We start from the raw sequence: 14,609 nt of genomic DNA, 5'->3' as shown, positions 1-14,609 counted from the left end.
GGGTGGGCAAAAGTCGGTTTACTGTTATTCACATGAAAAAGAGTACAGGAATCTATAATAATAAAAGCATAATATGCTAAGTCGGCCCGACAGCCAAACGACCTTCCAGACGTCCTTCTGGACAACCTTCTGGGCGAAGCTGGGGCTGCGAGGGCCAAGCCCCTTGCACGAATTTCATGCATCAGGCCTTTAGTTAATAAATAACAACGCGAGAATAAACTGTTTTGCGTACCCACAACTGCAAACCTACTTTTGTCCCTGAACATCCCCACCACTTGAATGTATTCCAGGACTGCAATACTTTGGTTAACATGAAAAAAAAAAAATCAATAATGATTATCCACTATATTAACAAAATAAAAGGTCATTATGATCATCTCAATAGATGCATACAACACACCTGACAAAATTCAAAAGTTTATTCCGAAGGACAATTCTTAGTAAATGAGGATCTCAATGCTGGTACAAAATGCAGTGACTCGCCTTAACTACCTCAAGTTCCAGTTTGGTACACCTAAAATCTGTCAGCTATGCCCAATGTCCCAACTTCGCAAGCTTTCCCTAAACACCTGTTCCCTCCCTGCATACCCCAAGCACAAGACCAACCGCTGCATAAATTCTACTGCGCCAAATTCTCACTGTGGTTCTTTTTTCTCCTGTCACTTTCCCACTGTCTTCTTTTCCCTTCATATTCTAATAACTCCCCAAATTATGTACCAGAGGTCTAATTTATGGAGCAATGGTGAGGTGAATTTGTTACATGTAGCAATAGTGGCATGAATCTGTTACTCACATGTACGATGATGAGATGAACCTGTTACTCACATGTACGATGGTGAGATGAATGTTACTCACATGTACGATGGTGAGATGAATCTGTTACTCACATGTACGATGGTGAGATGAGTCTGTTACTCACATGTAGCGATGGTGACATGAGTCTGTTACTCACATGTGGCGATGGTGACATGAGTCTGTTACTCACATGTAGCGATGGTGAGATGAATCTGTTACTCACATGTACAATGGTGACATGAATCTGTTGCTCACATGTACGATGGTGACATGAATCTGTTGCTCACATGTAGCGATGGTGACATGAATCTGTTACTCACATGTAGCGATAGTGAGATGAATCTGTTACTCAAATGTAGCGATGGTGACATGAATCTGTTACTCACAAGTAGCAATGGTGGGATGAATCTGTTACTCACATGTACGATGGTGACATGAATCTGTTACTCACATGTAGCGATAGTGAGATGAATCTGTTACTCAAATGTAGCGATGGTGACATGAATCTGTTACTCACATGTACGATGGTGACATGAATCTGTTACTCACATGTAGCGATAGTGAGATGAATCTGTTACTCAAATGTAGCGATGGTGACATGAATTTGTTACTCACAAGTAGCAATGGTGGGATGAATCTGTTACTCACATGTACGATGGTGACATGAATCTGTTACTCACATGTAGCGATAGTGAGATGAATCTGTTACTCAAATGTAGCGATGGTGAGATGAATCTGTTACTCACAAGTAGCAATGGTGAGATGAATCTGTTACTCACATGTACGATGGTGACATGAATCTGTTACTCACATGTAGCGATGGTGACATGAATCTGTTACTCACAAGTAGCGATGGTGAGATGAATTTCTTACCTTTGCCCCCATCTCCACAAGTTGGTTTGTAAATGTCTTTGAATAATTTTCTGTTCCATTGGCTGACCACACTTCCACATAAGCCACTACATCTGAAAACAAACAAGGTGTCAGCATGAAATATACTGAAATCCAATCATCCCTTGCCCGAGTATTTCAATACATTTCTCTTTTGTTATATTTACACCAAAAACTTCTTTTTAAATTTCTCCAATTACAAGCCTATTCAAAATAGCATTCGTGCTATTATGGTTCTTAAAATTTCAAGCAAAGAACGACGTTAGACATGAACATGGCCGTGGACAGTTCACGTGAACCTTCCATGCGCTCCCCAAGTGCCCAAACCAGGCTCAATTCCTCCGGGGCGCGAGTCCTTCGCGCCCTGAAAAGGACGGGACAGTAAACAGTTCAGACTCGGGGCCAAGGAGACGTCCTGGCTGCAAAGCAAAGGCTGCCACAGACAAAGCTGAGGAGGGGGCAGAGCTGTCTTCCCATGAAACGGCACAGGCGGTGAAGGGAGAATCGGAGGGCATTTTCCTGTCTCCCTCCTTCTCCTGTGCGCCCCCCCCCCCCCCCCTTTAGAGCAGCAAGTCACAGCCTCAGCTGCCGGCCAGCGGGGACAGGAGCAGCTTGGGGTCGGGAGCTGGGGGGCGGGGGGGGGGAGCGGGGCGCGGACCCCGCGGCTTTCCCTCCAACCCAGGGCCGGAAAGGGGGCCCAGGTGCGCGGGCGGAGCGGAGGGAAGTGGCGGAAGCGCGCACATGCCGCGAGAGGAACAGCCACGCGGGGCAGCGCCGGTCCGGGCCTCAGTTTCCCGCCGGCCCAGCACTCGGGCAGCTCCGGGCACGGTCGCGGGGGGGCGGTGGCCGCACGGCAGGGACACGCGTGGCCGAGGGCGGCTTCCTTTCCTAATTTGTCACCCGCTCCGAAGCCACCGGCCCCGGCGCGGGGAGCGGGGATCTATGCCCGTGGGGCTGGGGGTGTCCGCCTCCCGGGCCCGGGGCCCCGCACACGCCACGGGGTCCGGGAGCTCCCCGCCCGCCCCCACCCGCCCCCCGGGGAACCCGCTCTCACCTTTCAGGACCAAGCCCCGCGGGGCCCCGGGGGCCGCCATGAGGACCGCAGGAAGCCGCACCTCCAACCGCGCCGAGCCGGACCCGCAGCCCCGCGCGTGCGCAGGCGGGAGCCGCTCCCCGGCCCCGCGGACGGCCGCTCTCCCGGTTTTCTCCGCGGCCGGGGTGAAGGCGGGGGCCCCGGGACGGGGGCCCGGCGTCTCCCGTGTTCCCGCGGGTCCGGGTCCTGCTCCGCGAGGCCTTCGCTCTGTCCTCTCGTCCGCTGGGAGGGCGGACGGCCCGTCGGTCCGAGCCGCACCCCTCGGTGCCCAGAGGAGACGCCGACGCTCTCGGCGCCGCACCGGGGCCCACCTGGGAGCGGGTCGGGAGGGCGTCGTCCGCTCAGGCCCGCGGGGGCCGCGGAATAACCGCTCAGAACCGCCGCGCCTCGGTTCCCCGCGCTCCCGAGCGCCGCCCTGTCGTTCGCGCGCGGAATGGCTGCTCGGGACGCTGGCGCGGGTGGGGACGCCTCGCGGGCGCCCCTGTCAATCAACTCCGCCGCTCGCAAACCCCGGAGCGGACGTCGTTTGACAGGACCGGACGGGCTCCGCGACCACACTGCGTCCCTGCGCTCCGCCGTCCAACTTCAAACCTCCCGCCCGCGGAGCCCCGCCCACCCCGCGCAGGGCGCAGGCGCAGTCCCGGCCCCCGAGGCTCCGCGCATGCGCAGTTCCGCCCCGAGGCTCCGCGCAAGCGCAGTCCTGCCGCCGAGACTCCGCGCAGGCGTGTTCCAGGAGCAGGCGCTGGGCGGGTGCACCCGGGAGGGTCCCCTGGGGCGGGTCTGGCCGCGGGGCAGGGAAGGTTCTGCTGTCAGTCTGTCCTTCGTTCTATCTGCTCTTCCTGCGACTCGGGACCAGTTACGGATCGATACCGCCTGCCGTAAAGGATGACCCCAAAGCGTGAGAACGTTCCCTTCCGGGGTGGGTGGGGCTGGGAGGAGGGCGGGGAAGGGCGGGGCAGATGGAGATATAAGACCATCAACAATAAAAATATATTAAAACCCGCTGTCATTTCCAGGCCGTCAGGACCAGCTTTCGGTCTGTCGCGGAGACTAGACACACTCCATTCCAGCTCCACGGGAGACGCGGCCTGTAGGGTGAAGGGCCCCTGGTCACCTGGGGTCAGAGGTCAGGCTCCGGGTGGGGTCAGCTGGGTGGGTCCCGGTGGACCCGGGTGGAGACTTGTCTCCAGATGTTTCAGAGCCAGCGATCCATGCGCCATTGATGAGCTGCTAGATCTCTCCGAGCTTCATTCCCGCAGAGGGGTCTTAGAAAGAGGACAGTAACGGAGCAGCCTACGGGCTCCGGATGCGTCGTCAGTCATCCTACCGAGGAGGCGAGTGCCTCACCCTGCATGTATTTCTCTCCGCGGTCCTCCCTGAAAGTCCATTATTGTCGAGGTGTTTATCCTGGTACCTGGAGGCTAGCCGAGCCCCCGCCTCGCTGCCTCCCCAGCTCCTGACGAGTTCGCAGGGCTTCCTCTTGTTTCATGGGATTTCATGCGATGCTCACAACGGGACTGTTGCACAGAAACTGTAATTATAGGCATCGTACATATAACTATTATACAGATACATAAATACTAGAGGCCCCGTGCACGACATTCATGCACGGGGAGTGGGGGGGCCCTCAGCCCAGCCTGCACCCTCTCCAATCTGGGACCCCTCGGGGGTTGTCCGACTGCTGGATCGGGCCTAAACCGGCAGTCGGACATCCCTCTCACAGCCCCCAACTGCCCCCTGCTGCCAGCCAGGTCGCCCCCAACTGCCCCTCCCTGCTGGCCTGGTCACCCCCAACTGCCCCCTGCTGCTGGCCAGGTCACCCCTAACTGCCCCTCCCTGCCGGCCTGGTCGCTCCTAACTGCCCCCTCTGCCGGCCTGGTCACCCCACGCAGCCTGCTGTTCAGTCGTTTGGTTGTCCTTCACTAACCCCTCTGCTGGCCTGGTCGTAGGCAGCCATCTTGTGAGGGTGTGACAGTCAATTTGCACATCACCGCTTTATAGCATGGTTCTCAACCTTCCGGCCCTTTAAATACTGTTCCTCATGTTGTGACCCAACCATAACATTATTTTCGTTGTTACTTCATAACTGTAATGTTGCTACTGTTATGAATCGTCATGTAAATATCTGATATGCAGGATGGTCTTAGGCGACCCCTGGGAAAGGGTCGTTCGACGAGACCCGCTGTTATATAGGATGCCGTTATCATGCTGTTAAGCCACAAAAGGTGAACCAAGTACATTGTAAAGGCCTAACGGGCTGACTGAGGGTTCGCAGGTGAGGCGGCGTCCCAGCCAGCAAGCAGGAAGGCTCCTGAGGCTACAGGAACGGGAAGGGGGGGTGGGACAGGGAAATCCCACTTTTAAAAAAAGGATTATGTTCCTTCTTGGGGGACAGTTGGGAGGATTTAAATTTAAATTTTGGGTATTAACACCTCCTTGATGCTGACCAGGAGACGCCAAACTGGCGGGCTACGATTACAATCCCCGGGAGGCTGGAACTAGAGCAGTGATGTGTCGGCGTGTCCGCATTTTGAAAAACCCTAACTTAACTCGGGTGCCGTGTCACAAATAGAAATTTTTTGATATTTGCAACCACAGTAAAACAAAGATTTATATTTTTGATATTTATTTTATATATTTAAATGTCATTTAACAAAGAAAAATCAACCAAAAAAATGAGTTCGCGTGTTACCTCTGACACGCGTGTCATAGGTTCGCCATCACTAAACTAGAGTTAAGTCTTGGTTTGCAGATGTGGGGCTTAGCATGAGTGACCCTGTTCTGGGCCTGTTGTTTCTTTATTATTATTACTGAGTTTATTGGGGTGACATTGCTAATAAAATGATATACGTTTCAAGAGTACAATTCTGTAAAACATCATCTGTATTTGTATTGTGTGTTCACCACCCAAAGTCAGGTCTCCCTCCATCACCATTTACCCCTCCTATACCCTCTTCTACCCCCACATGCTCTCCCCTCTGGTAATCACTGTGTCTGTGTCTATGAGGTTGCTTGTTTGTTGTTGTTTTGCTTAATCCCTTCACCTTTGTCACCCAGCCCTGCAGCCCTCCTCCCCTCTGACAGCTGTCAGTCCGTTCTCCGTATCTAAGAGTCGGTTTCTATTTTGTTTGTCAGTTTATTTTGTTCATCAGATTCACATAGAAGTGAGATCATACAGTACTTGTCTTCCTCTGACTGGCTTATTTCACCTAGCACAATGCTTTCCAGGCCCCACCCTACTGTCCCCAAGGTTTCCTTCTTTTTTACGGCCGAGTAACATTCCATTGTGTAAATCAGGGGTCCTCAAACTTTTTAAACAGGGGGCCAGTTCACTGTCCCTCAGACCGTTGGAGGGCCGGACTATAGTTTAAAAAAAAACACTAGTCGGCTGCTAAGCAACAAGCAGCGGCAGCAAAAACACCCGGGCATGTGGCCCGCAGGCCGTAGTTTGAGGACCCCTGGAAATGAACCGCTGCTTTTTCATCTACTCATCCACTGATGGGCACTTGGGCTGCTCCCGTAGCGTGGCAACATAACTCTGCAGTGAACATAGGGGTGCATACCGGCTTTCAAACTAGTGTTTCGGGTTTCTTCAAATACATTCCCAGAAGTAGGATCACTGGTTCATAGGCAGTTTCGTGTTAATTTTTGAGGAAACGCCATACTGTTCTCCACAGTGGCTGCCCCAGTCTGCATTCCCACCAGCAGTGCAGGAGGGTTCCCTTCTCTCCGCATCCTCAGCAGCACTCGTTGTTTGTTGACTTACTGAATGTAGCCATTCTGACAGGTGTGAGGTGATATCTCATTGTGGTTTTAATTTGCATCTCTCTGATGATTAGTGATATCAATCATCTTCTCATATGTCTATTGGCCTTCTGTATGTCTTCTTTGGCAGTGGTTCTCAACCTTGGCTGCACATTAGAATAACCCGGGGATCTTTCTAAAATCCTGATTTCCGGGCCTCGTCCTCCAGAAATTCTGTGTCTTTGTTATGGGGTGGGGCCACAACATTAGTAACAAAGAAACAGAATTTCCGGAGGATGAGACCCAGAAATCAGGCTTTTAAAAAGATTCCCAGGTGATTCTAATGTGCAGCCAAGGTTGAGAACCACTGCTCTTTGGAAAAGTATCTATTCAGGTCCTTTGCCCATTTTTCAAATTGGATTTGTGTGTGTGTGTGTGTGTGTGTGTGTGTGTGTTGAGTTTTATAAGTTCTTTGTAAATCTTGGATATCTTGGATAGTAACACCTTATCAGATGTATCTTTGGCAAATATGTTCTCCCATTCAGTGGGTTGTTTTTTCATTTTGTTGATGGCTTCCTTTGCTGTGCAAAAACATTTTAGTTTGATGTAGTCCCTTTTGTTTCCCTCACTTGAGGTGCTATATCAGGAAAAATATTGCTGTGAGAAATGTCTAAGATTTTACTGCCTATCATTTCTTCTAGGATTTTTATGGTTTCGTATCTAACATTAAAGCTGTTGGGATTTTTTTAACTGAACCACAAGAGGGGCTCCCTTGACAAGCCCTACAAACTCATTAACTGAAAGTAACCACACAGGATGTGTTAATCAAAAAATTCCTCACTCAGTGGGTGATGATGGGAAGTCACATCATACAGCCTATATGATAGACTGAGCTTTACCTTGAGCAAGCCCGGCCCATTGTTTTTGTATACAATGGAATCTCGATTCTCAAACTTAATTCGTTCTGGAAGGCTGTTCAGGAAGTGATTTGTTCAAAAACCAAAACATTTTTTCCCATTAGAAATAATGTAAGCCCAGCTGGTGTGGCTCAGTGGTTAAGCATCAACCTATGAACCAGGAGATCACGGCGTGACTCCTGGTCAAGGGCACATGCCTGAGTTGTGGGCTCCATCCCCAGTAGGGGGCGTGCAGGATGCGGCCAATTATTCTCATCATCGATGTTTCTATCTCTCCCTCTCCCTCTCTAAAATAAATACAAATATCCTGTCTAATAAAAGAGAAACATGGTAATTAGTGTACGACCGCTACCCTTCCCATCGGCTAATCAGGGCGATATGCAAATTAACTGCCAGCCAAGATGGCAGCTGGCAGTCAGGCAGCTGGAAGCGAACAGGAGGCTTGCTTGCTTCAGTGACGGAGGACTCCAACATTCCCGCCTGCTGCTGCCGGCCTCTGAGCTGCAACTCTAAGCAACTATGTTACAAATATAGAAGCTAAACAAAACCCCAGAAACCTGCTTTAGTCCGCCGGACTTCAGCCAGCAGGATCGCAACATTGTTTCAAATACAGAAGGTAAACAAAGGCCAGAAACCTGCTTTCAGCAGCGGAGGCCTAAGAACTGGAGCCTCAGAGCTAAAGCTGGCCCAGAATTAAAACAAAAGAAAAAAAAGGAGCGGTTGGGAGCTTCAGTCACCCCCAGCCTGAAAACAGCCCTCAGCCCCTCACCCAGACTGGCTAGGCACCCCAGTGGGGACCCCCACCCTGATCCAAACCAGCCGGCCCCACCCGTGCACCAGGCCTCTATCCTATATAGTAAAAGGGTAATATGCCTCCCAGCACCAGGATCAGCGGAGCCGAGAGGCCTCCTGGCACCGGGATCAGTGTGACAGGGGGCAGCGCCCAAACCCCCTGATTGTCCTGCGGCTCTGTGTGTGACAGGGGGCGGGGCCACAACCTCCCTATCCGCCCCGCTCTGTTCGTGACAGGGGAAGGCGCCCCAACCCCCTGATCGTCCCTGCTCTGTGTGTGACACGGGGCAGCGCCCCAACCCCCTGATGGGCCCTGCTCTGTGCGTGACAGGGTATGGAGCCCCAAACCCCCTGATGGGCCCTGCTCTGTGCGTGACAGGAGGCAGCGCCCCAATCCCCGGATTGGCCCTGCTCTGTGCGTGATGGGGTGGTGCCGCAACCTCCCCATTGACCCTGCCTTGAGTATGACGGGGCGGTGCCCCAACCCCCCAATCGGCCCTACCCTGAGCGTGACTGGGGGTGGCATCGCAACCTCCCAATCCGCCCTGCTCTGTGCATGACAGGGGGCGGCACCCCAACTCCCCAATCGGCCCTGCTCTGAGCCCGACCAGGGGCTGCACTTAGGGATTGGGCCTGCCCTCTGCCACCAGGGAGCAGGCCTAAGCCAGCAGGTCATTATCTCCCGAGGGGTCCCAGACTGCAAGAGGGCACAGGCCGGGCTGAGGGACCCCCCCTTCTCCCCGAGTGCACAGATTTTTGTGCACCGGGCCTCTAGTCCTATCTAATAAAAGAGAAAAATGGTAATTGGCATACGACGATACCCTTTTCATTGGCTAATCAGGGCTATATGCAAATTAACTGCCAACTAAGATTGGCAGTTAACTGCCAACAAGATGGCGGTTAATTTGCATATGTAGGCACAATGCAGGGAGGCGAAAGGGAAAGCAGGAAGAAGCCCCCTGCCACTGACAGTGATCGGAAACCCAGGGGGGAGCTAAGAGCTGGGGGGCAGGGCAAAGGCGGCCCTGGGGCCACCTTTGCCCTGCCCCCAGCCATGATCAGAGAATCAGGCGCCTTTGCCGCCCTGGCCAGTGATAGCAGGAAGTAGGGGTGGAGCCAGCGATGGGAGCTGGGCACGGTCGAAGCTGGCAGTCCCAGGAGCTAGGGGTCCCTTGCCTGGGCCTAAAGCGGAGCCCATGATCGCGGTGCTGCTGCAGCTGTGGGTGCCCGCTGCCCGGGCCGGACGCCTAGGCCAGAGGCATTAGGCCTGGGCAGGGGCGGAGCCTGCAACCGCGGGGAGCTGGGGGTCCCCTGCCCAGGCCTGACACCTCTGCCGGAGGCCTCAGGCCTGGTCAAGGGGCCGATCCGGTGATTGGTGATTGGAGGGTGATGAGGGTCAACTCCTCTGGCCGAGGCATCAGGCCTGGGTGGGGGGCGGAGCCGGGGATTGGGGGGATATGATGGTCCCCTTGCCCAGGCCTGAAGCCTGGGTCAGAGGCGTCATGCTTGGGCGGGGGGTGGAGCAAGCGATCAGAGGGAGATGGGGGTCCCCTGCCCAGGCATGATTCCTGGGCCAGAGGCCTCAGGCCTGGGCGGGGTCCAGAGCCAGTGATCGGGGGGAGATGGGGGTCCCCTGTCCAAGCCTGACACTTCTGGTGGAGGCGTCAGGCCTGGGCAAGGGGCCGATCAGGCGATCGGAGGGTGATGGGGGTCTACGCCTCTGGCCGAGGCATCAGGCCTGGGCTGGGGGCAGAACCAGTGATGGGGGGAAATGAGGGTCCCCTGCCCAGGCCTGACACCTCTGTCAGAGGTGTCAGGCCTGGGCAAGGGGCCTGGGCAAGGGGCCGATCCTGCGATTGGAGGGTGATGGGGGTCAACGCCTGAGGGCTCCCAGTATGTGAGAGGGGGCAGGCTGGGCTGAGGGACACTCCCCCCGCAACACACACACCCAGTGCACGAATTTCATGCACCGGGCCCCTAGTATATATATATATTTTAATATATTTTATTGATTTTTTACGGAGAGGAGAGGAGAGGGATAGAGAGTTAGAAACATCGATGAGAGAGAAACACCGATCAGCTGCCTCCTGCACACCCCCCACTGGGGATGTGCCCGCAACCCAGGTACATGCCCTTGACCGGAATCGAACCCGGGACCCTTCAGTCCCCAGGCTGATGCTCTATGCACTGAGCCAAACCGGCTACGGCACAAATATATTTTTTAAAAATAAATAATGTAAATTGCATTAATTCATCACATTCCCCCAGATGATGCCCTGTTTTAGCCTTTCTTATACACTGTGCACATCTAATGTACTGTTTAACCTACGAAAAACCACTTCTTTCCTCTCATTTATCCAATCACCCCCCTCTTGGCCTAAAGCAGTCACTGTCAGCACCTGGCCCTGGGGTGCCTCCCATGCTGTCAGATGCAGCAGCTTCGCTGCCTCCGTCCCGTCCGGATCCTGCCACTGGCTCCCTGCTTCTCCCTGATCCAAACCAGCAATGTTCTTCTGCCTCTTGCATCGCCTGTGATCCTTGTCCCTGTGCCACCCTCAGCACCATCAGGGTCTTGATGGCCTCTTTATGTTTAAAATTGTGCTAAATGTCCATTTTGCCAGCAACAGAAACAAATATTATGGAAAAGTGTCCTCGGGTGACCTTACCTAAAGCCTAAATAATTCTATTTTAAATACATTGGATTTCCCTGTCCCACCCCCTCTGTGCTTTTACAAACCTCCCGTTTCCGTAGCCCCTGGAGCGCCTGTCCACTTGCCAGTGGGACGCTGCCCAATCCGCGAATCCTTCAGGAAAGCCAGTTAGATCTTTACAAGGCACTTGGTTCAGTTTCTGTTGCTGAACAGTACGACAAGATCATATCCCTATGTCTATATAACAGTTATACTTATCCTATATAATAAAGAGGTAATAGGCAAATTGACCATCACGCCCTCGCCTAAGATGGCCTGCAGGGGAGGGCAGTTAGATCTTTACAAGGCACTTGGTTCAGTTTCTGTTGCTGAACAGTACGACAAGATCATATTTCTATATCTGTGTAACAGTTATACTTACGATGTCTGTAAGCCTGAAATCCTTTCAAAATAAAAAGGTGACGAAAATGATGGCAGGAAACCAGCTGCTACGGTGATTAGCCCCGAGGGCCCTAACCTCTGGGCAGATCAACCCTGGCGGCCAGTGAGTGGTGGCCGCAGCCCAGAGCAGCTCCCACAGGGGAACCTCCTTGTTATGCACAGGGAGAGAGAAGAGGAGGGGCTGGAGTACCAGAAACAAAGAAGGAACTAAAAGGAAATCAATGTGATCACTTGACACATCTCGCCCTGTCCAGAGAAAAGCACTTTGCTCGACCAGCCATTTCCAGCTGTGGCCGCAAGAACGTTTAAAACACGCCACACCCAACTATTCAGTCGGGCACAGGCCTCTTTTCCTTTGAACTGTCAGCCAAACGGAATATGACAGCAGCCAATACAACATCGCTGTCCGGTGTGAAGGAATCATGTATACCTAATTTTTTGTCAGATCAGCAACATAGGTATTTTTGGCGTGCTGCAGAATTTTAGTAACTCGCTTATGTGCTGTGAGATGAAAAAGGCTGAAAATCGCTGCACTATGCGGTTTACAGTCGTTTCTGTTAAAGATGGGATGATTTTACGACAGAATTCTAATGTCTAGGAAAATACTGCTATTAAATGCTACACGGAAAACATCCTTCTTCCTTATTTAAACTGGAAAGATATTTACTCCGCCCAGAATAGAGTCTCCAGGGTAAAGGTGTTGAGATCACTGCTGTTTTAGGGGCAGTTGCAGGCTGCAACAAAAAGCCTTGCTTGTGAAAAAGGCAGAATTTGCCGTGGCTAGTGTAGCTCACCTGGTTGGGCGTCCTACCGGGCACCAAAGGGTGGTTCAGTTCCGGTCAGGGCACAGGCCTGGTTGTGGTTCGGTTCCGGTCAGGGCACAGGCCCGGTTGTGGTTCGGTTCCGGTCAGGGCACAGGTCCGGGTCGTGGTTCGGTTCCGGTCAGGGCACAGGCCTGGTTGTGGTTCGGTTCCGGTCAGGGCACAGGCCCGGTTGTGGTTCGGTTCCGGTCAGGGCACAGGTCCGGGTCGTGGTTCGGTTCCGGTCAGGGCACAGGTCCGGGTTGTGGTTCGGTTCTGGTCAGGGCACAGGTCCGGGTCGAGGTTCGGTTCCTGGGGGAGGGGAGGCAGGCAGGAAGCAGCCTATTGATACACATTGATGTGTCCTTTTCTCTCAAATCAATAAAACGGGACTCTTCCCCTCCCCACGTGGAAGTCTGTACTTGTTCTTCAACAAATCTCCATCTTTGCTAAAAAAATAAAATGAAATCAATAAAAACATTCTAGTGAAACATTTAAAAGGGAAAGGAAAGGCTTGAGCCAGCCACAGCATAAAGACCCGTGCCCACAGCACTGCCCGTCAATGGTGTTCGCGTCCAGCCCAGCACCATAGAGATCAGAGCAACGAGGCCACAGCTCAGAACCACAGGCCCCCTCCCCTCAGGGTCCGGCCCGAGCCCGGCCGCGGGCACAGCTCAGAACCACAGCCCCCTCCCCTCAGGGTCCGGCCCGAGCCCGGCCTCGGGCACAGCTCAGAACCACAGCCCCCTCCCCTCAGGGTCCGGCCCGAGCCCGGCCGCGGGCACAGCTCCAGGCCCTGGGTGTTTTCATGCCACACGCCTCTGTGGCGCCTACTGAACACTGTCCATGTACCATGAGCGGCTGCATGTGAATACATGGTAACGACCTTCCCTCATTGGCTCCACGACCGACCTCTTCACATCGGGAGACTGTAACAGAGCCATCCAAGCGAAGGACCACACTCCTCCGGCCCTGGCCAGTGTGGTCCAGTGGTTAGAGCGTCAGCCTGCGGACTAAAGGGTCCCGGGTCCGATTCTGGTCAAGGGCACGTACCTCGGCTGCAGGCTCCTCCCTGGCCCAGGCCTCGGTCGGGGGATGTGCAGGAGGCAGCCCATTGATGTGTTTCTCTCACATGGATGCTTCTCTCTCTCTGTCTCCCCCCCTCCCACCCTCTCTAAAAATGAATGGAATAATGTCCTCGGGTGAAGATTAAAAAAAAAGGACTATACCATTCCTCATTAAGGACGACGTTGGTTGAATTACTGAGTTCAAAGAAACTCGGTCTCTGCAGGAACACACTCCAGTTTTACTGGCATTTTTGTCATTGCGTTTCTGGTCAGGGTTTAAAACATTTTTTATTGAACTTATTGGGGTGAGATTGGTAAATAAAATTATGTAGGTTTCAAGGGTACAATTCTGTAACACATCACCAGTATATCCAGGGTTTTAAATAAAAACCATTTATTCTAAAGAAAGGATTTAGCGAAGTCTAAAATAAGTCGTCTGTGCCTTTTCGCGTTTCCTCTCTGCAGAGGAATGAGAGATGAGAGGCATGTTCTCTGCCAGCCCTCCCGCGAAATGAAAGGGCCGGAGACAGGAAGCTGCGTGCACACCGGGGCCGCGAGGCTGAAAACACAGGCGGGTCCGGAGGGCGGGAGGGAGGCTCCTGCCTGACGAGCTGAGGCCGCGGGCAGGAGCCAGGCCGGCGGGTCTCTGAGAAGTCCCGCAGGAGTGAGATGAAAGGCCCCGGGGTCAGAAGGAAGCGGGCGCCCAGGGGCTGACCTTCCCCGGACCCGGCCCCGTCCTCACCAGCTCTGCAGACACTCGGGCAGGGCTGGGCCCCAACCCACTTGCCAAGGCGTTTTCCAGCTTCCTCTCCTCCCTCCCTCCCAACGTGACTGTTTTTATTATTTTTGTTAACCCTCACCTGAGGATATTTTCCCATTGACTTTTAGAGTGGAAGAGAGAGGAAAGAGAGAGAAATATCGATGTGAGAGAAACACATCAATAGGTTGTCTCCTGCACGTGCCCTATCAGGGCCCGGGCCAGGTAGGAGCCTGCAACCGAGGTATACACCCTTGACCGGAATCCAGCCCGGGACCCTGTGGTCCACAGGCCGATGCTCTATCCACTGAGCCACACCAGCTAGGGCCCGATGTGACTGTTTTTAGAGTCTCAGAAGGTAATGAAGGTTACAGGAGGTCCTGAGGGCAGGGCTCTCACCCGGTGAGACCAGCACAGAGGAAAGGCCGCGTGTGGGCACAGAGAGGAGGCGGCTGTCTGCAAGCCGGGAAGGGGCCCTTGGTGGAAGCAATCTGCTTGCGCCCTGAGCGGGACTGCCAGCCTCCAGAGGAATAAGTTCTCGTTGTCTGAGCCACGTAGACTGTGGGGAGGGCACCCAGGTGACTGATACCACAGGCCACCTAGATACCATTTCCTTCACAACATCCACTGCATATCGGAAGCCGGAGGGTCTTGAGCTCCG

General features: G+C 53.6%; 1 protein-coding gene and 1 long non-coding RNA gene across 2 annotated transcripts in view; one reads left to right on the top strand and one right to left on the bottom strand.

The window, feature by feature from the left end:
- MCPH1 (microcephalin 1) overlaps window positions 1–3,376 on the bottom strand; it is a 97,505-nt gene extending 94,129 nt beyond the window's left edge. The window contains exons 1-2 of the mRNA XM_059685844.1: window positions 2,741–3,376; window positions 1,669–1,760 (exon numbers count right to left, since the gene is read on the bottom strand). Of these exons, the coding sequence (XP_059541827.1) occupies window positions 1,669–1,760; window positions 2,741–2,780 (132 nt within the window). The 5' untranslated portion in view covers window positions 2,781–3,376. The remainder of the gene's footprint in view (window positions 1–1,668; window positions 1,761–2,740) is intronic.
- A 125-nt stretch (window positions 3,377–3,501) lies between these two features.
- LOC132228801 (uncharacterized) lies at window positions 3,502–13,719 on the top strand. Its single transcript, XR_009451445.1, has 3 exons — window positions 3,502–3,677; window positions 3,796–3,905; window positions 13,657–13,719. It is a non-coding gene; the product is annotated as an uncharacterized LOC132228801 (long non-coding RNA).
- The last annotated feature ends 890 nt before the right edge of the window (window positions 13,720–14,609 follow it).

The sequence above is a fragment of the Myotis daubentonii genome, chromosome 2, assembly GCF_963259705.1.
Source record: "Myotis daubentonii chromosome 2, mMyoDau2.1, whole genome shotgun sequence".
Classification (NCBI taxonomy): domain Eukaryota; kingdom Metazoa; phylum Chordata; class Mammalia; order Chiroptera; family Vespertilionidae; genus Myotis; species Myotis daubentonii.
The sequence above is the reverse complement of the archived record's forward strand: the minus strand, read 5'-3'. Positions and strand labels throughout refer to the sequence as shown.